The 25,707-nt window shown below is 33.9% G+C and overlaps 1 protein-coding gene across 1 annotated transcript in view; it reads left to right on the forward strand.

Annotated features, from left to right (window-relative positions):
- MS3_00010051 (uncharacterized protein) overlaps nt 1–25,707 on the forward strand; it is a gene marked incomplete at both ends in the record, with an annotated part of 121,487 nt that overhangs the window by 76,505 nt on the left and 19,275 nt on the right. The window contains one exon of the mRNA XM_051218385.1: nt 3,819–4,019. Coding sequence (XP_051073124.1) covers nt 3,819–4,019 — 201 coding nt within the window. The remainder of the gene's footprint in view (nt 1–3,818; nt 4,020–25,707) is intronic.

The following is a 25,707-nucleotide window of genomic DNA, read 5'->3' on the forward strand; positions in this document are numbered from 1 at the left end:
CCTTACTTGGAATGCATCTGTCAGCTGTCCTCCATGCACTACTTTGCACTGTAGTCCGTCGTATGAGTTCCGGATAATATTGACAATCTTCTCAGGAACTCCGTAGTGTCGAAGAAGTTTCCATAATGTCCTCCTATCTACACTGTCGAATGCCTTTTCATAATCAATGAAGTTGATGTATAGTGATGAGTTCCACTCAACTGATTGTTCGACGATGATCCGTAGTGTTGCAATTTGGTCTGCGCACGACCGATCCTTACGGAATCCAGCTTGTTGATCTCAAAGTTGGGCGTCTACTGCATCCTTCATCCGGTTCAGCAACAATCTGTTGAAGACTTTCCCTGGTATTGACAGTAGTGTAATACCTCTGTAGTTTTCACATTTGCTCAGATCTCCTTTCTTTGGAATCTTGACGAGGTGTCCTTCTTTCCAGTCCATTGGCACTTGTTACTACTCCCAAATCTTTTTGAATAGAGGGTAAAGCATGCTTGTGGTTACTTCGATGTCTGATTTCAGTGCTTCAGGTGGTATGTTGTCGGGTCCTGCTGCTTTCCCGTTCTTGATTTGTCTGACGGCCATTCTAATTTCTTCCGTCGTTGGTGGGTTGACATCTATAGGAAGATCTGTGTGTGCTGCTTCGATGTTCGGTGGATTCATTGGAGCCGGCCTATTCAGGAGTTCCTCGAAGTATTCTACCCATCTGTTACGCTGTTGTTGAATTTCAGTGATTGGCTTGCCTTCTTTGTCTTTGACCGGTCTCTCTGGTTTACTGTATTTCCCTGCTAGTTTCTTCGTTGTATCGTAAAGCTGTTTCATATTTCCTTCTCTAGCAGCTTTTTCCGCCGTCTTTGCTAGTTCTTCCACATATTTCTTCTTGTCGGCTCTAATGCTCCTCTTCACTTGTTTGTTTGCTTCTATGTATTCAGCTTGTGCTTGGACTTTCTCTGCTCGTGTTCGGCTGTTGTTAATTGCTGCCTTCTTGTTCTTCCTTTCTTTGATCTTGTCCGGTGTTTCCATAGAGATCCATTCCTTATGATGGTATTTCTTTAGACCGAGAACCTCTTGACACGTTGAAGTTAATGCTTCCTTGATGCCTTTCCAGTTGTCCTCTATAGTAGTTTCTTCTTCCTTCAGTAGATCTTGAAAGGCTTGGAACCTGTTGTTGAGAGCTATCTTGAATTCACTGAGTTTGACAGTATCTCGAAGGAAGGCTGTATTGTACCTTTGTAGTGCTGTTTGTCCACTTGTCCATTTCTTTTTTAGCTTCAGTTTTAAATTGGCTACAACTAGGTGGTGATCTGAAGCTATGTCAGCACCTCTCCTGGTTCTCACATCTTCCATTGTCCTTCGGAATTTTTTGTTGATGCAAATATGATCTATCTGGTTCTCTGTAGTGTGGTCCGGTGAGATCCATGTAGCTCTGGGTATACGTTTGTGTGGAAATATTGTGCCGCCTATGACTAATTTGTTGAATGCACACAAATTTGCAAATCTTCCTTCATTTTCGTTTCTCTCTCCCAGTCCATGTCGTCCCATAATATCTTCATATCCGATGTTGTCTATTCCGACTTTGGCATTTAGATCTCCCATTAGAATGGTGAGGTCCTTTCATGGGTATTTCTCTATGATTGACTGCAGCCGCTCGTAGAATTGATCTTTAATGTCGTCGTTGCTATCATTGGTGGGTGCATAACATTGGATAATATTCATTAAGATCCCCTCCTTCTTTGTTTTGAATGATGCTTTGATGATTCCATGTCCGTGAAATTCTCATTCTATAAGTGCATTGCATGCTTCTTTGAAGAGCATCAGATCAACTCCTTGAGTGTATGGAGCATTTTCCGCTTTGTGACTGGAGTACAGAAGTAACTCTCCCAAATCTAGCCTTTGCTGTCTAGCTTGAGTCCAATGTATTTCACTTATTCCGAGCACCGCCAAGTTGTATTCCTTCATTTCTGTAGCTACTTGATTTGTCCTCCTGATCTTCTACATTGTCCGAACATTCCAAGTACCTATATTAATAGTTGTTCTGGTTGTTAGAGGGGGCATCGGCCTCGTTACTTCCAAAGAATATCGGCTTTCATCGTGAGACGTCATAATTCTTCCTTCAACTCAGAGGGTAGAGTGTAAATAGCCTAATTTATTTATTCTGGTTAGCATTTTTTTAACAAGGTTGTTTTCTATGTGGTGTGGTGGCTGACCCCATGCACAACCCTCCTCCTTTTTGTGGGCTTGGAACCGGCAGTAACCCTAGAAGAACAACACGCTATAGGATAATATCGTTAAAGAAGAAATGTTAACAGTAGAACTATTTCTTGAACTTGGATAGTGTGCTGTTGGTGAAGCTAAATTATGGAATGTCAACAAGTTGGTATACGAAACTGAAATATGAAATCTTAGAAATCGTCATTTTGTATTGTCCTCTATTTATTATGCTACTCATAAATAGCACAAAATATTTTACTAAATTCTTAGTTAGACAGTATATTCAGTTTTTTGAAGTACTTTCCATAGGCACCTGTAGACGACTAGAAACAAAGTTATTGGATTGTCGTTTGTACGAGAAACATTTACATCTAATGATCTGACCTTGTGATCTGATTTATAAACAAAGTAATAAACCGTCAGAGAGCAAAGAGTTGTAACTATATTTGTTTCATTATACAGTTCAATATCAGTTCCTTGAGCAATTCTTGAAGCAGTTACATATTTTTTCTACAAACTTCCTAATCATTTACTCGAATCTTACCATTACTCAACAAATTATTCTCTCTATGCTATATGCAATCATAAATCTTGCTACCACTGATATATGTTAACGTTTGCGTATACAGATAACTCTTACAGTACTAAAATATTTGGCTGGGGTTATCCGCAGTGTTTTGAAAGCTTAATATGTGTGGTGTATTCAGTACCTTCTAATATTTTTCATTCGTTTAGTGAGTGAGTTCTACGTATTTGGGGTATAATTTTCGCCAATGATATCATTTCAAGAGTCTAAAGTTATTCATAACACCTTGTTATGTTAGTGTAGTGTAGGCCTATATACCAGATGAAACAGAATAAAGAATTAGGACTTGAGATGGAAAATGCAATATGGAGTAGTTACCCACCAGACGAATAGAGAATCAGTCGGAATTTCTAAATATACTAGAGTTACTGATTATTTAAAAGGCTTAGTATAAAATTAACCAAAAAGTAACAAACAATTATATTGTATTAGACAAAATGTCTTACGAAGTTACTGTAGCGTAGTGATTTGTTTAGCTTTCGAATTTCCCTCATGTGTATGATAAATGTTGTTTTGAAAAAGATTTCGTTATTTGAAATTTGTTTAATAAAATATATAGACGGGATGAAGTGGAAAAGTATTCAGCTACAGACAGAATTATGCGAATCTCGTTTAAATATCTATTCTCAGGACAAATAAAGAAGTTGATTAAATGGGAAAATGCATTTGAATTATAGGCATAAGTATAGTACCGTATATCTTCTAAGCTGGCTGGTTATCAGAGGTGATGTTCTAAAGAACAAGTTGAAAAATGATCTAATACAGATCCTTCACTGAATGTCTTCAACTAGCGATATGCCCAGTAAAACTAATCTATTCGGGGTTAATGTTGAATACTTACAATGGTATTTAACTTGGGGAGTTTTTTACAGCTACCAAGTGTTAAAGTATGCAAATTGAAACAGAACTCGCTAGACAAATAACTTCATTTAAGCTAAAAAAAAATACCTTAATGTCAATACATAATGAACTAAATAAATGTATATATACATTGTAAGTAATATTCATTTTCTTCTAATCTTTTTAGCTTCACAAGATCGCACTGACTGGTTAGGTAAAATGCTTGGAGAATGGCAACATAACTATGATTGGATAAACAGGTATACTTGGGTTACTAGGGCATGGGTAGATAGTGACGCTCAATTTCCGACACATTGTACCGTCATTCGAAATGGATGGCTTGAACCATATCCATGTAACAAGAAAATCGGATTTTTCTGCCAGAAAAGTAAGTTTATTATAAATAACAGGTTTCCTAACAAATATCCTTTTTTAAACTCAAAGCTGAATACATTCTCAAATCATGAGTTTCTGTTAGATTGTTGTAAAATATTATTTCACAATAGTTATTCTTCTTTCAGTTATCTCTCTAGACAGGAAAACTGTTCTTGAATTAATTTCTCAACGATTATCTAATGATTTTAACATAATTCTCCATCATTCATTTCATTCTCCTAATTTATTCTCTGATACCTTCTATGAACATTATGTTCAATTCTGTAAGCAACCATGAGTAACCCTATGTATTCTTGAATAACTCTGATCTAGTAACATTGATCGATTCATAAACTCAATGAATCTTAACAATCTCCATAACTGATAATCATCATATATTCGCTTTGAAAAACCGTGACCAGTGGACTTCAACTGTATCGGATGTGAGACAATTACCCACCGAGAACATTGAAAGATAGTCGTGCAATATCGTGGATTAATTGAGATTAGACACTACCACTGTTGGGTGCAGGCGCAGGAGTCTAGTGGTTAAGTGTTTACATGAGAGAACCAAGGTTCTTGGTTCGAGTCCCGGGTACGGGTCGATCTATGAACACCCTATTCATCATTTAGATACTACAGCATTTCTCAATTAATTTGTTTTGATTATATGTCGACTGATAAATTTGTTAAACCTAACTTCTTCATGATAAAAAGCTTATATGAAATATAACAGAACAAAGAAACCAGAGATTATTTAGTTCTATCAAGGTCACATTCCAATAATAATTTAGACCACAAGAATTTTCTGTAAAAATTATTTAACGATGTTAATCTCCATAAGCGAACAAAGATCATACCTAAACAACTTTGCATAGATCAGACGATGCAAAATAAAAATCCGGTCTTTCCTTTTGTCGAAATCAGCCAATCATATAATTAAAAAATGATCGACCTTGGCCGTAAATAACCTGTGTTTGGATGACCTATTTTCCACCGTTTTGATTGGTGAAATTTAATGAGTTCTCATATTTGGATATCAGCTGACTTTCTGTTTATGGTATTAATTCAATCTGTCCCTTTAATTTACTTAACCAGTGTTATGTTGGATAATCGGATATGAAATATATCGGTTTGAATGGATCACTCTTAGGATTAGAATTTGTGTGAAATATGGAACAAAGCTAAGGAAAATTGTTATGAATAACAAAGAGGCTAAGTAACTAGTCGGGTTTTCTATGATAACATGTGGTAGTAAATTGTAGAGAAGTGTGATTTCTAGGATCTCATGTTCCTTGTTACTCTACACCCAAATCAATTAACGTGACATTATAAAATAACAAATTCATCTACTGACTTTTATAGAAAAATTCTACATACATAGATACAAATAAAAGTTCAATAAAACAGTGAGGACTATCGAGTCATTGAGGTTATCAAAATCAGGTTTGTGCAAAGAATATTGGTGAATCTCATCTGTGGACGAACACCATCAGTCTTCCAACAATGTGAGATTTGCTGTCAAGATATCAAAGCTAACCCATTATAGATACCACAAATTGGATTTCGAAATATACTTTCTTCAATTTCGTAGATTTAATCACAACTACTAGGTGTTAGTTCATAATAAAATAATACTATCTCGTGGCAATAATTTATCACAAAATATTGTGTCCAAATTACACAAATTTATTTATGACATATGTCCCTAGTCACTGATCACTTCAATTATCAATGATAATTAACATTGAAGTAGATTGACTTGGAGGAAACAACACCTAGACTATTCGTAGTTTAAATCATAAACTGATCTTAGCTAGACCACTGATTCTTCCTATCATATGACTCCTCAGCCATATGTAAGCAATGTATCTTAGTTTCCAACACTAGTCTAGCTAAGATCAGTTTATGTTTTAAACACCAAAGATTCTACAATTCCTACAAATCCCTTTATACTAATAATAACCATTTGCTCACTAGTGATTAACTTCATTATGTTACTCCTCAACTTCTCGTCAGAAGCCGTGACCAGTGGGGTTCAATCCGTATCGAGTGTGAATTGTTGTTCACATCAGGTAATTGATGAGGGTTGCATAATGTCGTAAATTGATGGAACACCATTTGATGTCGAATCATTGATTTAAAATCTGAGCGTTCATGCAAAAGATCCAACACCCTTGGTTCGATTCCCTTGACAGGATCGTGAGTTTTTACTACTGAGAAATTTCATACTACGACGACGAAATAGTCATTCAATGCTTCCGGTTTCTCATTGTTAGTGTACCTAATATTAGTTTGTGATTTAAACAATAAAGCAATATAATAAACGCATAAAATTAATGAGAATCTTGCAGTGATTATCTTCCAACTTTTGAATGTGTAAAACTTACATAGACAACAACAAAAGAAATAATGAAATAGACTAGTTAACTAAGGTTTATGTATTAATGAATATGTAAATGAATAGACAGTTAGTGGAACTCCCTTTCTTTCATTCATTATCAATTTATAATGCGATTTAAAATATTTATTAGATTGTAACACTATGGTAACAAATAAAGATCACAGCGTTCAAACATTTTTTAAGGTGAGCATTTGAACCTGAACGAGTAGAAATGTACATCAACTGTTCTACAATGAGCGAGGAATAAAATTCTTGTTAACAATTCAAACAATACTATCAAATCATATAATATTTGATAGTTAATCAGACAGTGATAAACGAAGTAGGATATCACACATATGTTTTCAATGTGAATATAGTTTCCATTACTGGTTGGTATCACCTCTCAAAATATTGGAAATGAACAATCATTGAACAGTTGTTTAGTTCCAGGTCAGTAATAAGAAACGTAAAACCTAGCACATATGTTTGTCGGTTCAATTTTCCACACTACATTAGCGCAGTGAGATGAAGTAACTAGCGCAAATTCTAAAGTCGTTCAAATAGTAACAGTATTAATTACGGCAATAAACCTTATGTATAGACAACATGATTCTTGAAGAAGTGAATTTAAAAACATAAAAAGCATAATAATATTAAGACAGAGAGTTAATGTGTCTATGCCACCGTCATCGATTATGTGACATTTCAATCGATAACTCCAACAACTGATTATGACAGTTGTAAAGGCCTTAATAGGACAGTTTACACTTGCTCATACAACTCACTCTAACAGTCAGTGGTTTTATGACCGATATTATGTCTTGGTTTGAATATCCTTGTCATTCATTCAACCTAATCTTTCACCATCGAACACTGGTCATTGATGTAGACGATAGTTGAGCATACGTTAGACATATCCTAATCCCTTCAGCCAACGGAATATCCATCATCTCACTAACCGATTCTCCATCTTCACCTATTATTCTGCATCTAACTTCATCATTGCTCTTTCAGTGTCCTCAACATATGTGAACCATGTTATCTATGAATATCTATGAATAAATACTAGTAACTTACTCATATTCTCTATTTTCCAAAGTCATATTTCACAAGTATAAATTAAAGTTTTTGGTTAATAAAACTGAGAACAAAGTATTTATTCGACTGAATATGTTCAGGATCTAGTCAATGTTTTCTGACACCTATTACTTTATTAATTAGCATAGTACTTTTATAACATGTGATTTTTCAAAATTGTCCAATCTAGATTTTGAATATATACAGTTTCGTAATAATTTTCATCGTAGATTGATATCAACCTGTCTAACCGTTGTAAATATATAAACAATGCACACTAATTGCCGAAAAACGAAATTTTATATTTCGATTTCGTAATGACTATTACATTGTTAAGGTTCACTAGACTGGACGATATAGTACGACCAAAATTATCGGATTCATCGACGATAATTATTTGACACACTAGGTATGTTTCATTACTATTCACCATGGGAAAACAGTATGAATATTAGTCATTAATGACAATCTAATATAATTTTGAAAAGAGACCAGATAAAAGAAAGTACTCATGTATCCTTAATTACTTTATGTGGATTTACAAAATTACACCAAAATTGTTAAAAAATGTTGTGGAAAACCAAAAAGCTCTGAACAGATATTTTGCCGTAGTATGAAACTTCTTACAAAACTGCATCCTAGACTACTGGTGATCATGTCCAAGACGTTTTACATATGGAGACGACCGATGAGAACATGATTCTTCACTGACACAACTATTTATGATCTAACCTTTTCTATTTTAAACCTAACCTTAGATTAACATATGAAATTTTATTATGCCTCATACGGAACATATTGTCATCTGACAACAGACTTCTATTGATCTCCAAAGTACTTTTGGCAAAATGTTTGTCTGACTAATACATTCATATGTCACTGGGTTTTGAAAATAGACAATGTATATAATACATGTATTACATAGACATTTCAGTCATCTTTGTTTTCCAAATGGTTGCTTTTTTTGTATCAGTTGACCTTGTAATAGAAACATACTAGCAATTCTATCCATTTCACCTCCCCCCTAATTTATCAATACTATGATAATTTGTATTCTCTAATATAGAACTGGAATTTATCACGAGGGCTTGCTCCATAAAAATATAGTAATAAATAAACTGATCACAGATTTTGCATGAGTCATTCTCACATAGTGAATAGGTCAACTAGACAATATATGTGGAACTGATTCCCTGTTTTTATGATCTATTGCAATGAAGCTTCTTATTTCATGCCCTGATAAAAAAAATCAGACAGTTTAAGAACAAGGGTATGACTGAAAGGCCAAAATGAACAAAGCGAATAAGTTGGAGAGTGAGTGGGTAGATGGTGGGATGGATATGTGTGTGGCTGTATCTGCGTTATAAACACACAGTATGTTGTGTAAAACAAAAACTCTTTCAAATCTCACAATTTAAAATTAAATTGCTTTTAGTCAGTGCCTCAAAGACATTGTTGAAACAAAATGTGTATCCTGTATGCTTAATTGGTTGTAAAAATGAAGAGTAAATCTACACAATTCCATGAAGCTCTCTAAAAATATCATACATTAAAGTTACCATTACTATTATCATTATCACTATTATTATTATTATTATTATTATTATTATTATTATTATTATTATTATTATTATTATCAGAATGGGTTTTGTGGAGATTTTAGAAATTTCACAGATTGAAATCATGAGTCAGTTGAAGCTAGACCACCATTGAAAACCTGGAAGCACTGGACGGCCGTTTCGTCCTAGTATGGGACTCCTCAGCAGTGCGCACCCGCGATCCCGCACCACGCGGGGCTCGAACCCAGGACCTACTGGCTCCGCGCGCGAGCACTTAACCACTAGACCACTGAGCCGGCATCATGATTTCAATCTGTGAAATTTCTAAAATCTCCACAAAACCCATTCTGATAATAATCAACTGCTCACTAGTGACTGACTTCAGGAGAAACTCCCGAAGTTCTAGTGAGAAGCCGTTACCAGTGGAGTTCAACCAGGTCTGTTGTGAGATAGGAACTCACTGAAGACAATGGTGTACGGTGGCGCAACTTCGTGGATTGGTTGAAGTTAGACATTAACACCGTTGGATGCCGGCTCAGTGGTCTAGTGGTTAAGTGCTCGCACGTGAAGCCAGTAGGTCCTGGGTTCGAGCCCCGCGTGGTGCGGGATCGTGGATGCGCACCGCTGAGGAGTCCCATAGTAGGACGAAACGGCCGTCCAGTGCTTCCAGGTTTTCAATGGTGGTCTAGCTTCAACTGACTCATGATTTCAATCTGTGAAGTTATTATTATTGTCGTATTCATAAATGAATAGATTTCAGTGTCCAGATGTTGGTTTAGCCTACCGATAGACTGTTGTTAGCGTATTTAGAAGAAAAGTTTACATCAGTTCTTATCAAAAGTTTGCTATTAGGAGAACAAAGCTAACTAGCAATTTTATTGATAAAATTGGTTTACTAAATATTCAGTTGAAAAATACTTCAACTTAAATGTGAATTATCAAGTTGTCATCAACTCTAAAGAGAAATAGTCTTCCCATTATCTATTCATTAAACTATTGATCTAGCAATTTCGATAGTTTAATAAGACGAAGATTATCAGAACTATGTGACATATTAGCGCAATACATTTCGAACAATCTGATCACACATATGTACTTGTTAAGAACATTTATATTTAGAAATAGGTCAGCTAAACAAATGGAGATGTAAGAGGATACAAAGATAATAAAGAAAATAATGCGAAAACAATTTGAAACTTCATCACTCTAGATAATAAGCTAATAATATTAGGGTAGGTTTAAGGTGAGAACAAACTGTTTTTGAATACACAAAGGTGGTTTGAATTTTCGTATGGCTAAGGCTTTAATAAACCTTAGTATACTCCCTTTAACACTTTTTGTACAACACCATAAAAGCCGAGTTAAGAACAATCTTATGAACTGTTTCAATTATGTGTTTGGCAATAGAGGATGATGGATGTTTATCCTTTACTCATATTGGGTCATTTGATTGTGTTCTAATATAATTGTCTTAATATAATGTGAATTTTTCAGCGATTATTTGTTTCTGCAACCATTTAGGTACATGTTCACACCCTCATTTTAAAATTACGATTACCCCTCCCTATGTATGTGTGGTCACACACATATGGCGCAATTGTTTTCATGTCTTATAGGTTTTTGATGAAGCATGAACCTTGTTCTTTCCTTGATAATGTCTAATAAATCCTGTTAATGATTGATTTAAGCCTTTGTATCAATAAAAGTCTATTTGAATCACCTCTAAATGTTAAGGTAATGTAGATAGGCTTTTTCTGCCAAGGCTTTAATAGGTCTCATTGTACCATGAACTTTTCATCTATTTACGGACTTTAGAAGATAGCCATTTCCCATTAATGTTTTGTTTGACAACCTAACATTATCATCAATAGCGTCATTTGTGCAAATACGATCAAGCCTATTATATAGGCACCTTATCGAAGGTCGTTTGTATTGTACCAGGCAGTAACTATTGTAACTAAGGTATTGGTCTGTCCACGTTGGTTTTCTAAAAATGGATCGTTTGATTGAGCCATCTAAGAAGGGGAGCTGGTCGTTCTTCTCCGCTTCGTATGAGAAACTGATGTGGTTTTAGAGAGACATGTTTTCGATTAGGTCTTCAGGTAGATTTGCAACATATGTCATGAACACGTATGCTAATAACGGTCCTAACGGACTGACCATAGCAACATCATCGATCTGACAAAAGTATTCACCTTCAACTGTGAACTGGACTTTATCAGTACATAATAGTGCTAAGTCCTTCGGAATTTTTAAAGGAACAGGTAAATTAAGGTTGTTCAAAGATATGTGGTCACAATATATCAATAGTCATTTTCAAAAGTACATTTGTGAACAAGGAATTCATGTCAAACGAACACATTGTCTTTCCCTTGATATTAATATAACCTAAATGATCTACCAATTCAGAATAATCCTTCACATAATATTTACATAAACATCTTCGGATAGGATCCTGCAATTAAGTTAGCCATTTGGCTAGGTTATATATAGGTGATCGGCACATCTATAAGATTGAGCGTAAACGAATGCTTGATTTGTGAATTTTAAGTAGTCCATATAGATGAGGATGCTCAGAACCCATAGGTTTTCGAAAATTAAATTCCTTTTTATCAGTAATATTAATGTGTAGCATTTTTTCTAGGTTTGAATTTTTTCTTCTCTCTAGTTTTCTAATACCTCTAAATTGAACATCAGGTATAAATTTACTTTCATCACGGAGGATGCATAACATCTTTTGTATTGATATTTTTTCATGATAACCACGCCTGGTCCTTTATCAGGTTATCGATTATCTACCAATCATCTGAACTTCATGTTTCATTCAATATGGGACTTGTCTGGTGAATGTTCTGATGTTCATATCGAAATTTGAAACAATTATCTTTCAATTCAAGCGCTAACACGTTATTCACTAGGCTACTGAATTTAGATAACCACTAGCTTTGCAGGTTTAAATCGAAACGTACTGTGTTTAAAGTTCAGTTTGAACATCAACACTGAAATGCAAGTATATTCGTCTGACGAGCCCAACATAGGACGAAACCCGCACTGCTAGCGACTATCCAGTTCTATTAAATGATTGTGACTAAATGACAATTTCGAAACAATTTGCTCAAGATTCACAAATCCCATAAGAGATTCATCAATTGATGTCCTGACCATAAATAACAAAAAGAGACTGACCCTAAAAAAATATGTATTACAGTAAACAAATAATTTTTTTGGGGAATTAATCCATATCATCAGGATGGGGGTTTGTGGAGATTATAGTAACTTTAATAATTTAATTTTATATCGATCTAAGCTACAGCACCACTGAAAACATGTGCAAACCTTCATCCGTTGTCTGAGGCGGATAACTATTTCCACCCGACATGGATTTGACTCGTGGATGGGCACTCCTGAGCGGTCTCATACTATAGCGGAACGACCGTTCATTGCTTCCACGTTTTCCATGGTGATCTAGCTTAGATTGACATATGAATTCAACTATTATAATCCATATTAAATGAAAAAATCATTTGTCTCTTCTAAACAACTCCAAAAGACCATTACATTCCTTTACACTAAAAGTAAATTACTATAACTGAATGTTACATTTTTCGTATAGTACAAAGTACAACCAAACAAAATTTATTTTTCTATTTGATACAAACTTAGGTGACGACGTTAATTTAGCAATGAGGCTGATCGATAACGTCATGTGATCATTGACAATCGACGGGATAAATGTTGTTTGTTTGTATGTTTCTTCAAATGAATGAATGGATGTTGATTGTTTCACTGAATCATAATTATCAAGTTATGTAACTAATTGTTACTGTTGTTTATATTATCATTATTATCGAATGAAAGTGTTTTAGATAATATCAAATCGGTATATAATACCTAACGTTAGAAATATTCTGTTTATAAGTATAGGGTTATGGAGATTGTTGAGCTTCAATAAACTCATGAGCCGATTAATGTTTGACCACCATTGGAAACCCGGAAGCACTAAATGGCTGTTTCGTCCTAGTATGAGAACAATGGAGTTCAAATGTATTGAGTTTGAGTCAATTACCCACCGAAGACATTGGAAGATGACCGCTCAATATTGTGAACTCATTGAGGTTAAACACTAACACCGTTGGATGTTGGTTCATTAGTCTAGAGATCAAGCGTTCGCACGAGAGATATAAGGTCCTGGATTTGCCGATTGAGATATTCACAACTAATTGATCTTCTAGCAGTGGCGTCACAAGATATCGAATCACTTAGACGGGTGACTATGTTGTAAATTGATCAACAAAATTCAACCGGCACTGAAGGACTAGTCAAAATGAACTTGGTTACTAAAATGTGACCAATTAGTTGCAAATCAATATTCCTGTTAATGTAAAGACATACTATCAAATTCATACGTGAAAATGATTCAGTGAAAAAAAGCCAGACAAACTTATATTCCTTTATAGCCATAGTCATGCATGCACAATACTTATTTCAATCCCAGGATGAGACAGTTGTTTATTTCTACCAAGTTTCTAACGGTTACCTAACTCCAATCAGTTGTTGATGTAAATTACAAAATTCAACCATCTCTATAAATCCCGCCTATACGAAAACATAATTTCTTTGTATGAATTGCCAAATAATTCAAATGAATGATTGGAAATGACATTTGAAAATAATTTGAGCTAACGTCAACCAAATTTTCTTTACAAGATCTAAATCTTTTAGATTCGATTAAATAAGAAAACAATATGAAATGTATTTATTCAGGAATTCTTTAAGAATTGCTAACTGGTTTTCACTAGTATATTGACTAATTCATAGTATCTTATATTAAAAGCTAATATATCACATGACACCAGATTTATCATTGTGTTTAATACTCCTAACTAGTCCGCTCACTGTAAAACTGAGCTCGAACTAAAACTCTTTCATTTCGACATTAAATTAATTGTTTATCTGACTACTAGTGATTCAGTTTAAATCCAGTCTCAATCACCCACATGCTTATTGTCTTGTAACACGGACGTACAACGAGAGAGAATCATTCTTTCTTTTTATTGGTTATTATTCTTTACAGATTGATCTCAGTTGAGTTGTTTGACTTGTCACAGTTTTACAATTTATCATAACTATAAAGATGATTTTTATTCCGTTTACGAATGCGAAACTTGAAATTATAATCATTGTATAATTTAGAGTTTATTTACACCTTCATTCATTTCATCCATTCTAGAATCTAGAATATACCTCTATTAATTATTCAACTTATCTCTTCCGTGTAAGAAATTTCGTCTAAATTTGAACGAATAGTTTCACAATATTTGGGCACCTAGTTGATGTAAGGCTATCTGGTTCAAGCTTTTTCAAGGATACATAATCAATCATCAAAATTATCGAATATAAATAGGTACATAGTTCTTCGGTTAACTGTATAGTAAATACACACAATTTGTTATCTTAACACAATGGTCGTTAAACAGCACATGTTTCATGTACACTAAAACAAATGCTCACTTTAAACATTGTTAAAGTTGATTGAATGACCTATTTAGTATACAGTTAACCAAAGAACCATGTACCCATTTTTATTCGATAATTTTGATGTTTGATTATATTTCGTCGAAAAAGCTTGGACCAGATTGTCGACTGAAACATTAGGTTTACTTCAAATTCATTCACTGAGATTTTACAAACACTATCTCATCCATGTTTATGACGTTGATTCATTAATAATCTGAATGAAAAGTAAAAGTATAAAAGGCAGAAGGAATATATGATAATGATAATAATGTTAATGATGATTATGGTGAAGAAGAAGAAGAAAATAATAATAATGATAATGATAAACTACAATCCATTAACATGAACTCCCAATATTAATAATATATTGTCTGTTCTAATTAACATTTTCCTATGGTTTTGAATAACTTACATATTCATTTGGTATTGTTTATTTGAATCTTCATATTAATGTATAGGACTGAAATTGATCAGTCTCTTGTTGACATATATGTATCCTGTACAGATTGTCTCGATATAACTTTAGTTCACAAACATTTTAAGCAAAGATGGTTAGTGGTTAGCAGTGGAATCCAGGACACATGTTTCGTCCTATTCGGAACTCATCAGCCGGATGTATCTGCATCCTAGAGTTGATGTTCACTCTGGGACTTGAACTCCGTACTATTCATTTCAAACGCTATATATCATAAAAATGTATTAAGAAACGTATTAGCTTGTTTATAGATTCACTTACTTAAAAGATTAAAAAAAGATTTAAATGGTTAAATTATTTATAGGATTAAAATACATCAGTACTTTCTTTTTATTTCACTCATTTTATTGATCAAAACTAAAAAAGAACATGGATACAAAATTAAATTGGTAGGGTATGTAGTGCATTCCCGAGAAAAATGGTTACAACAATAGGCAACGAAAACTAGTTTATGTTCAGTTTTATGGTGTGTGCGTATATATATATATATATGTTTGTAATTTAGAGTGTGGATAATTAGTTCGTTAAAGATATTTAATATTATGATTTTCAATAATTTAGTGAAAGTAGAAATGTGTACTTTGACTTCAAATGACTAATTCAGTCTAGTAGAATTAAGTAAGATTTGTCTGAATGGGGATTTGTGGAGATTTTTAGTATGTTCAAAGTTGAATTCATGAGTTTTATTTAAACTAGAGCACTATTCGAAACTCAGAAGCATTGAACGGCCGTTTCATCTTAGTATGGGACTCGAATCAAGGTCTTTCAGTCTAGTACACGAACGCTGAATTTCTAGATCACTAGGCGGGTAACCAATAGTGCAGAATCGTGGATGCGCATTGTTCAGGAGTCCCATACTAAGACGAGACGGTCTTCCACTGCTTCCAAGTTTTCAATGGTAGTCTAGATTACATAGATTCGTGAATTCCACCTTAAGATTTATCTGTTAGGTTGATAATTTCAGTAGTGTTTTATTTAGTGAAATAAAATAACACTGTGAGAATATAGATGAGTGTATATAAATTGCGAAATCAAGTGGCTTGACCGATAAATATAATTTATCCCTTAAATTATGTATTTATCTTAGTTTTATTAGTTAGTACGTATATCTAAATGTTAATAATGTAGAATATTAGAATTTGTATGAATTATTAGTTGCCTGACGCAATATATTAAGTGATGTCATTACTTTTGAAGTCTATTTTATTTCCTTTTAAAGTAAAATATCATACACATAGTTCCTTTTATCATCATTGAAGAGGGTAAGAACTAAGATTCTAGCGGTATAGTATAGATTCATTCAATTTTGTTTAGTTTGCGTCAATTGCTTACAACCTGTGATATTTATAAATCATAATTACAAAATGGGTTTAAATTATTTACATCAAAGTGTTTAGTTGGACGTTATTTTGATGATGCCACAGTATAGTATAGTAAGGGTATCAATAAATTCAATTGATTGGATGAAATATTGTAAACAAATGGCTTATATAAAAGAACGTATTCCAAAAAGCTTTAGAATAAATGAAAGAACGACTTTTGACAATCCAATTACCAAATATATCTTGGATACAGGACATCGGGTCAATACCTTGTAATTTATCATAGTAATTAATAAACAGTCAAACTTCGGTCTTCTGAATTTTGCTGAAGCTGTTGCTATCAGGCGACAAAAACCTGATTTATGTGTTCAAAAGTAGATGTTTATTATTCTTCCCTTGACTTGGTGACAAATATTCCTTCATTTTATCGTAAAAATTTCCTTAAAACTTTTCTTTTCTTCTGATAACATCTCTTATTAACTAAGCATTACTCAATTTATTCTGGCTAGCGTTTACTCATTATGTAATCACTTGTTTCTAGCCCTTTAAACTATTGTAACAATCAATGTTGTAGAATTTTCTTTTACAGGAGGTATATATTTACAATATTTTATTCAGTCCATTATATTTAATTACACCCTTGCTATACTATACTGGTGTGTCTTCAAAATAACTTCCAACCAAACTCTTCCATATAAACAATCCAAACCCATTTTGTAATTATGATTTATAAATATCACAGGTTGTTATCAGCTGAAGAGTATAATGTCTTCGAGTGTTCTGACTCGTGTGTTGAGAAGATTGTTTCTCGAGTTCTAGAATGGTAACAGTAATGATTAGAATATAGTATACTAAAAGAGTATAAACTTTTATGTAGATATTTCTATCCATCGCTAATCTCATCCTGTCATTTTCAGTGGTCATTAAATCATTAAAGTTATTGGTATCTGTTAACTGGAACGAATGAATTGAATTTTCCATCAACTTAATAGTTACGTAGTGTTTATGGTGAATTTCTGAATTTCACACTTAACATTACAGGATGATTTTAGTTAGACAGGCATTGGAAACTAGTAAATATTAGAAAGTTATTTCATCCTAGTATGTGACTATTGTAGTGACTTAGCTTCATTAATCAATCACTTTGATAACCGTTATCATACAAATCCCCAAAGGTGTTTGAACTCAGAAGGCAATAAGAAGCGGCGACTCTAGTTTATTAGTGGATAGCATAGATAACAAAGTTACAAGCACATCAAGCGAATTTGGTGCAGAGGCAATATGTGTGTGAACGAGCGAATACAGAGGCGAATTTATAGTCAAATCGCATAAGGGCTCAGTAAGGCAAGGTAAAGGCTACTAATGGGATATGAGCATATATATAAATGGTAAAGAGAAGGATTCATCGAAACATATTAGAGCTATTAACATTTAATCTAGAGAGAGAGATATGAGCGTATGCTGTCACGTGTGATCAAGTATACATGTTTATACGGATATGATAATGATCATAATGGTACAAGGTAGGCGAATTGTTACGGTTAAAATAACACTGTCAAATAATAGGGCTTGGCAGGGTCCAACCCAAACTGAAGTAAACCGTAAAAGTGTTGCTAAAATACTCAATAGTGAGCATCCATAACCTTACCACCAGGGACTGAACTTAGGACCATCAATCTCACACCCTAACGTTTTCCCTATATACCATTGAGCCGGTATCCAATGCCACATTCAATCGGCGAATTTCATTTAGCCGCATAGAATGCTGTTTTGTTTTAAACAGTTAATTTTCGATATACACAGTTGTATTATTTAATGATGATATAGTTAGAATCCGTTATAAAGTGCCAATGAGGTAATATAGAAGTACTTTCGATAAGCACTAGAATGATGAAAAATGTTATCAGCAAAATTCAGTTACTATAAAAAAACTAAAGAAATGTGAAAGTGATTGCTGCTCAGTCCTATAGGAGGTCAGTCGAGTCCCGAATAGTACAGTGGTAACGTTGCGGACTATGGAGTTAAATTACGGTGATTTCAATCCCACGGAGTATAAGTTATGTCAAAATTATGTGTAAATCTTTTAGATAAGTCCCGACTGTTATGAAACATAGGTCTAAGGTTTACTCCCAACTAATTGCAGTCACTTAATATCTCAACATAGTATCGAGGTTATTAAGTCGCTAATTCTAGTGCTAATATTACGACCTGATAATTTAAATCAAGTCAGAGCATTAAGGAACAGACAAAGATGACATTCGTTGCTTGTCAGTGATCAGTCAACCATATATGTCTAAAGATATCTGATCACCTTGTTCTGATATTAATTGAAAGGTTGATCTTGGATTCGTGTTAATTCAAATCAATCTGAATCTCAAAGCTCACTTTTCAATGAATGACAGTAAACATGAGATCTATCGTCAAGAATTTCTTATCTGTTCTTTCCAAATTAATTTTTTAGCTCTAAGTAAGGTCAACTTAAGACTTTAAAACCTGAGAGTATTGAATATTTTCAGTCCGACTGTATCAGGAGTGACATAGATAATGGATTTAGACCAAATTATATCGTATTTGACGAGAGATCTTCAGGTCTTGGCTTCAATTCTGAATAAATCACTGAATGGCTAAACCTAATAGGCATTAAACAAAGATTAAACAAGCTTTTCAGTACTGAGAAAGGATCTGAGGATAATCTATACGTTTCATTTAGACGTCATGTGGTCAATATACATAATAATATTAGTAAGAAGAAACACTATGTTTGATTGTGTGCAGAGATGAAAGAATATCACGCTCCTAGACTGGATATTGACAAAGCCCTAAGAAAACTAGGGTTACTCGGACAACAGTGACAACGAGAACGAAAATTGTTGTTTCTGGAACCGTTAAGTACAGCCAAATAGTGTCACGCAAATTCACAATCCAGCTTCCAAATAGCTTAAAATCCTTTGTGTTTGATAATTTATAGAAGGCTTCTATTACTTCTCAATCTGTTTGTTCGTGCTCTCCAGTATACAACGGTCACTACTAACAACAGCGGAAATTTATTACTCCTCAATAAACAGGGTTGGTCGTGTCCAAAATACCAAGGTTAACCTACCAATGCTATAAATGTCAGACGAATCATTGACAATCCATTTTGAATGCATCTTCCAGGATATTGATTTTAGACGAATAATTTATCGCTAAAGGTGGTAACGAAAAGAAAATTCATGACTATACAGCATATTAATATGAGATAAAATGATAAACATGATAATAATGTAGAACTTTGATGGACAATCCCAATACAACTAATGGGTGGATAAGAGCATGAAAGTGTATAAGTAATCATCTCACTGAGTGATTAATAATATATTATAAATCGTTGAATCAATACAAATGGTAGATGACTTTATCACATCTAAAATATATCGTTACCAAGGTAACTAAGGTCTAATTGAACTTATTATCATTTTGCCTACATATTTAAAGATAAAGTGTGTTTACTGACAGTCCTAGCATTTTTTTGTGAAACAAAAGTGTGTAGATATGATTCATTATTCTCTTTATATGACGATTTGTTTCCAATTCATTAAAGCTATAGATTTTAAGTTCCGTATTAAGGAATAGAAATGATGATTAAATGTTTGAAAGTTTTCTGTTTAGTTCAACATAAAGTATTTTAGAAAGTCTGCCCTGTAAGCATTGTATAATTTAACCATATCCTTGAGTAAATTTATGTGAACATGTTTAAACATTTGACGCCAATTTACAGCGATTTAAATGGAATTAAATCGTTGATTGGAAATTAACAACTAGATAGACTAGTACAAAGTAATTTCTGGTTAATGGATTTCTAAGGTGTTATACAAAAGAGAAAGACTGAGAGACTAAGACGATTGATTAGCGGTTATTGTTACCACTAAACATTTTTGAATGGAGTAATGTAACACTTTCCTTTTTTACATCACAGACTGATTTAAATTAAGTGACTTTTGGGAATCAGGAAGGACTGAACGGTTTTTTGTCCTAATATGGATCCTCTCACTGAGCTGATCCGGAAATTCCGTGCTCATTCTATGGAGGGATTATGGATGTGTGGTGCTGAGAAGTCCTATTACTAGGGAGAAATAGCTTTCCATTGATTATTAGATTTCACTGCTTTTTTCCTAAATGAGAATGGTCATTGATGTGAACCATACAACTCAACAATCAAAAATCACCCCAAACTTATAGCAACATTTTTCATGAAGGATCTTAGCTTTGACTTTAAAAAGTAATGAAGTTGAGGTGCTTGAAACTGTTGCAGGGATAACATCTGAAGGAAGTCACAAGAATGGACAATCAACTTCATGGAGAAATGAACTGATATATTTAGTATTTCATAACATTAAACAATCGAAGTTGATTTCCTTTGAGTCGTAGTTACACTATTTGTTAGATATTTGAAAATAGTCATCAGGATACCCTGCTTAGCATAGATTTTGTTCTAGTTGTCACTTGTAAGCAGGACTCATTTACAATCTTCAAGGGATTTATACTCGTTGTGGGACTCAAACACATGTTCAATTTCACAGACCTAAATGTTACCACTGAAGTGGTTGGGCTGTCGCAGACCTCCTGGAAGTCTGGAATAGTTATAATTGACTGAACATTGAATGACGATCTATGACATATTTAGCTAGTCCTTAAGTGCTGATGGAATTTTATCGAGAGGTGTTTGGATGGGCACAAACAGAGTAATTACTGGTTTAGAGTGATTGAAAAATTAAGGTTAATCTAAGAATTGATCATTGTGAAGTGGTTTTACATCACAAGCTGTGGTATCAGCTAGACAATACTCGGTGAATGAAAAAAAACAATGAACAGCTATTTCATTATGGTAGTACACATCCACAGACCACACAAAACTGAATCCGTAGTATTCATATTGTATTAGTATGAGAACGATTCCATATTCACTAGTTTAATTTAAATCAAATAATTAACGCATATTCAACTTCAACCGTTCCACATGGAATTTTTTCATCGAGTTATTTATTATTTCACCCCGAATGGGATTTGATTTAAGGTGATTTAAACATTGAATGAGATCAATTCTAACTTGATGTGTACTTTAGGGAACGAGAATGAAACAAACTTTTCATGATTGTGGTGGGAGTAGGAGTAGTTTAGCAAAAATCCATTTATCCTGTCAGAGAACTGTTATTAGAAGTATATAGCTGTGTCTAGTTTTACTGTTTACATTTTATCCCAATTAGTAGTTTTGCTTTTATAGAGAAATATCAGAAGATCATATTAACAACAATGTTTTACCAGTATAGGGGTTGTGGAGATTATTAAGTTTTTGATTGAGATCATAAACCGACTGATGTTAGACCACCATTGGAAACCTGGAAGCACTGGACGGCCGTTTCGTCCTATTGTGGGACAATAGGACTGGTAATTAACATGTGCTCACTAGTGAATAGCTTCGTGAGGGAATTCTCGGAGTTCTAGTGAGAAGCCGTGACCACTGGAGCTAATCCGTGTCGGGTAGAGACAGGTATCTACCTCAGTATAATGAAAGATGGTCGCGCAATCTCGTGGATTGTTTTATGTTAGACACTAACATCCGTTGGATGCTGGCTCAGTGGTTCAGTAGGTTAAGCGTTCGTGCTCGAGACTGAAGGCCCTGAGTTTAAATCCTACGAGCGGGGTCATGAATGCGTGCTTCTGAGGAGTCCCACAGTAGGATAGGACGGCCGTCCAGTGCTTCCAGGTTTTCAATGGTGGTCTAACACCAATCGGTTCACGATCTCAACCAAAAACAACGTCTTAGTTAAATTCAGAATGATCCATGTATATTTACTGATTGGTTAAGGTTATCCGTAACGTTTCTGATATTCGCTGTGTTGTAACAGTACTTTTGGTCAGTTTCTTGTTTACTTAGTGGGTGGATGCTACAAATAAGAGTGTCGTTTTCATCCAGTTTCACTTCATGTGACTAAAGTTATTCAGAAGTTGTCTTCTATGAGCATGTCTTGTGTAGCTTAGCCTAAATTGCCCGATGAAAAGCATTAAAGTTAGCCTGAAATGAAATAAAGTGTTCACCCAAATGACAGAAAGTTTTGATGCAACACATGCATTGATCATTGTGTATATCCTCAGCAGTTTTTCATTGATGCTGAAATGGTAAAAGTATGATAAATAAATTTATTTATGATAAACAAACTACTTACTAGTAGACTGTTTGTGTGATTTCTTATATTTTATCGTGATTGTGTGCTAGAATTAATGCATTATAAATCTTATGTTTGTTTAAATGGAATAGTGACTAAGATATTTCATCCTATAAGCACAAAAAACATGATCTTTAAATCAACTGGACACTGACTAATAATTGCTAATGTCATGTTGATCGGTCAAGTTGAAATATGACTACAGTCTAAGTGACTTGACATTTTATGCACTACATTCATAGGTTTGGTGGTTGGAGGTAGTTGGCATGAGAAACTCCTTGACCTAGGTTTCATGCTGAAATATATCTTAGTAATAGTGATTCGGATTGTGGAGCTGAATGACGTAGGTTCGATCACTACGGGGAGTAGTTCCATAAATACTTCAGGTGTGCTATCCTGACTAGTCAAAATGAAGACGAAACGTGAATCTAGCAGGTACATAATCGATGGAATGGGGCTAGCAGTGAAATCCAGGATACACTTTTCTTCCTGTTTGGGACTCGTTAACTTGATGTATCTACATTCGAATTGATATTTTCTGCACGATTGGAACCAAGTACATTTTAACAGCCAATGAGTTATACAGATAGCCACAAGCTTATACAATGGGTGTGAATTTCAATGAAATTTGTACTGTTTTGAATTACCTCACTTTTTGACTTTTGAAGCAAAAGGTATCGGATTTGAATCCCAGAGTGAACGTTAACTAAATGATACTGGTACGTCTAGCTGATGAATAGTCTCAGGAAAGTTGATACGTACTTCTTGAGTTCTACTGCTTGCTACATTTAATCTACTTTATAAAAATTCATCAATAAAGACTTTTCACGAGAACTTCAAGTGTTTACCTTGAAACAAATCACTACTTTCTTAATTACTTACTTGCTTACGCCTGTTACTCCTCGTGAAGGAACATAGGCCGCTCACCAGCATTCTTCATCCGACTCTGTCCTGGGCAATCCTTTCCAGCTCCTTCCAGTTCCTATTCATCCTTTTCATATCTGCTTCTACTTCTCGACGTAATGTGTTCTTTGGCCTTCCTCCTTTCCGCTTCCCTTCAGGATTCTAAGTTAGGGCTTGCCTCGTGATTCAGTTTGATGATTTGCTTAATGCATGTCCTATCCATGTCCATCGTCTTTTTCAGATTTCTTCTTCAGCTGGAAGCTGGTTTGTTCTTTCCTGCAGTAGGCTGTTGCTGATGGTATCCGGCCAATGGATGTTGAGTATCTTGCGTAGACAACCATTTATAATACTTGCACCTTCTTGATGATAGTTGTGGTAGTTAGCCAAGTTTTAGCTCTGTACAGTAGAACTGTCTTGACGTTCGTAATGAAGATTGTCACCTTGATATTGGTTGAAAGTTGTTTTGAGTTCCATATCTTCTTCACTTGTAGGAATGTGGCCCTTGCTTTTCCAATCCTCGCCTTTACGTCTTCATCTGAACCTCCTTGTCCATCGACGATGCTTCCCAGGTATGTAAAGGATTCTACATCTTCCAGAGTTTCGCTATCAAGTGTGATTGGATTGCTATTCTGCGTTTTGAATTTGAGGACCTTGGTTTTCCACTTGTGTATGTTGAGGCCTACTGATGAAACAAATCACTAGTGAGCATACAAATAAATAGTTGATTAGCTAGTAGACATCCGGCGATTAACCTAGATACTAATCCATAACGTTAAATTAAAACCAATACGGTTCCTTAATAAAACTTTTAAATTAAACGGATCTATTTATTGAAAATTAAAAAAGGAAAGATCACCTTTTCATAACTGGATCACAAAACTGAATTTATAAAATAGTCAAAATAAAAACTGTAATTGAATTTTTTAAATTCAGATTTTCGAATTTTTACCGAGGAAAATGCATTTTCTTCGATTGTTGATGTAACGGGTTAATTAACACATGAAAACTTTGTCTTGTTTCCATGTAAATCAATTCATTGATATTCAAAGGAAAACTTCTTTTCACTTTTGATTTATTTTTGGGATAATAGTTCAGCTAACATTTATTGATATGTTTATCATTCCCCCAATCATTTTTTTTATTTAGAAAAAACATTTTAACATTGTATGGATTGACTTTCATATTGATCTATATACAAGTTAAGAGGTATTTTGAAGTTGTTATTCAGAGATATTTCTGGTCTTTATAAGATGGCAAATTTGTGGACCTTGAAGATAATATACAGTTTTTTTATATATGTAAACTTATGCCAGAGGTGGATCTCAATTTTTTTCTAGTGGACTGCTTGACATAAATTACGTAATACAAACATGCGTCGATTAGTATTCTACTGTTTATTGTACACGTTGCTTCCTTCTGTCATTACTAGATGCTTAGAAGTAGTAATCAAGATACTCTGTTTGACCAAAGTTTTATGATAGTTACCATTAGTCAGTAAGATGTTCCTACAGTATTCATGAAACTGATATGACACTTAGTGTCCAAATTCACTTAGACTTTTGATCATAGAGTAATCTGATAGATAAAATTTGATCTACCATAAAGAACATTGGCCAAAATTTGATCATTAATCACTTCTGAACATTTGTAGTATTCATAATGCTTTTCTATCTTGAATATCTTCTTGTAGATTTACAAATTTATTTACTCAGTATTATTAGACTATAGATTACTTTTTGAGTGATCTATTTTTAATGCATTTACTTTACTGTATTTCATTATTTCATAGTAGTTTAAATTAGATTTGCTTAGTTTACATACCGATAAACAGATGTCATTATTATTGTAAATCTGAATAGGAATTAATTAAAAGTGATCATACAAAGTAATAGTTATAATTACTAATAGTACTATAAGTGAATGAAATGAGTGAATATTTATGGAATATACGAAGATAATCATGGATAAAATAATAACATGTGATGTAAAGGATACAAGAGAACAGTAAACAGGAAACAAAAAAAATTATTGAGTGGAACATATTACAGAAATATGGAAGAAACTAGGGTGATGACAAAGAAAGCTATGTAGTAAATTTTTATTATATTGTACATATTTCCATTCCTGCTTTAACCATTCTATAACACACAAGGTAGATGTGTTCATAAACTTTTCGATAAATTCATTTTGACTTTACAAATAACTTCGAACGTTAAATCTAAAAAATGCATAGTTATGACCAACTATATTCTGAGGAAT

The sequence above is a fragment of the Schistosoma haematobium genome, chromosome 1, assembly GCF_000699445.3.
Source record: "Schistosoma haematobium chromosome 1, whole genome shotgun sequence".
Taxonomy (NCBI): domain Eukaryota; kingdom Metazoa; phylum Platyhelminthes; class Trematoda; order Strigeidida; family Schistosomatidae; genus Schistosoma; species Schistosoma haematobium.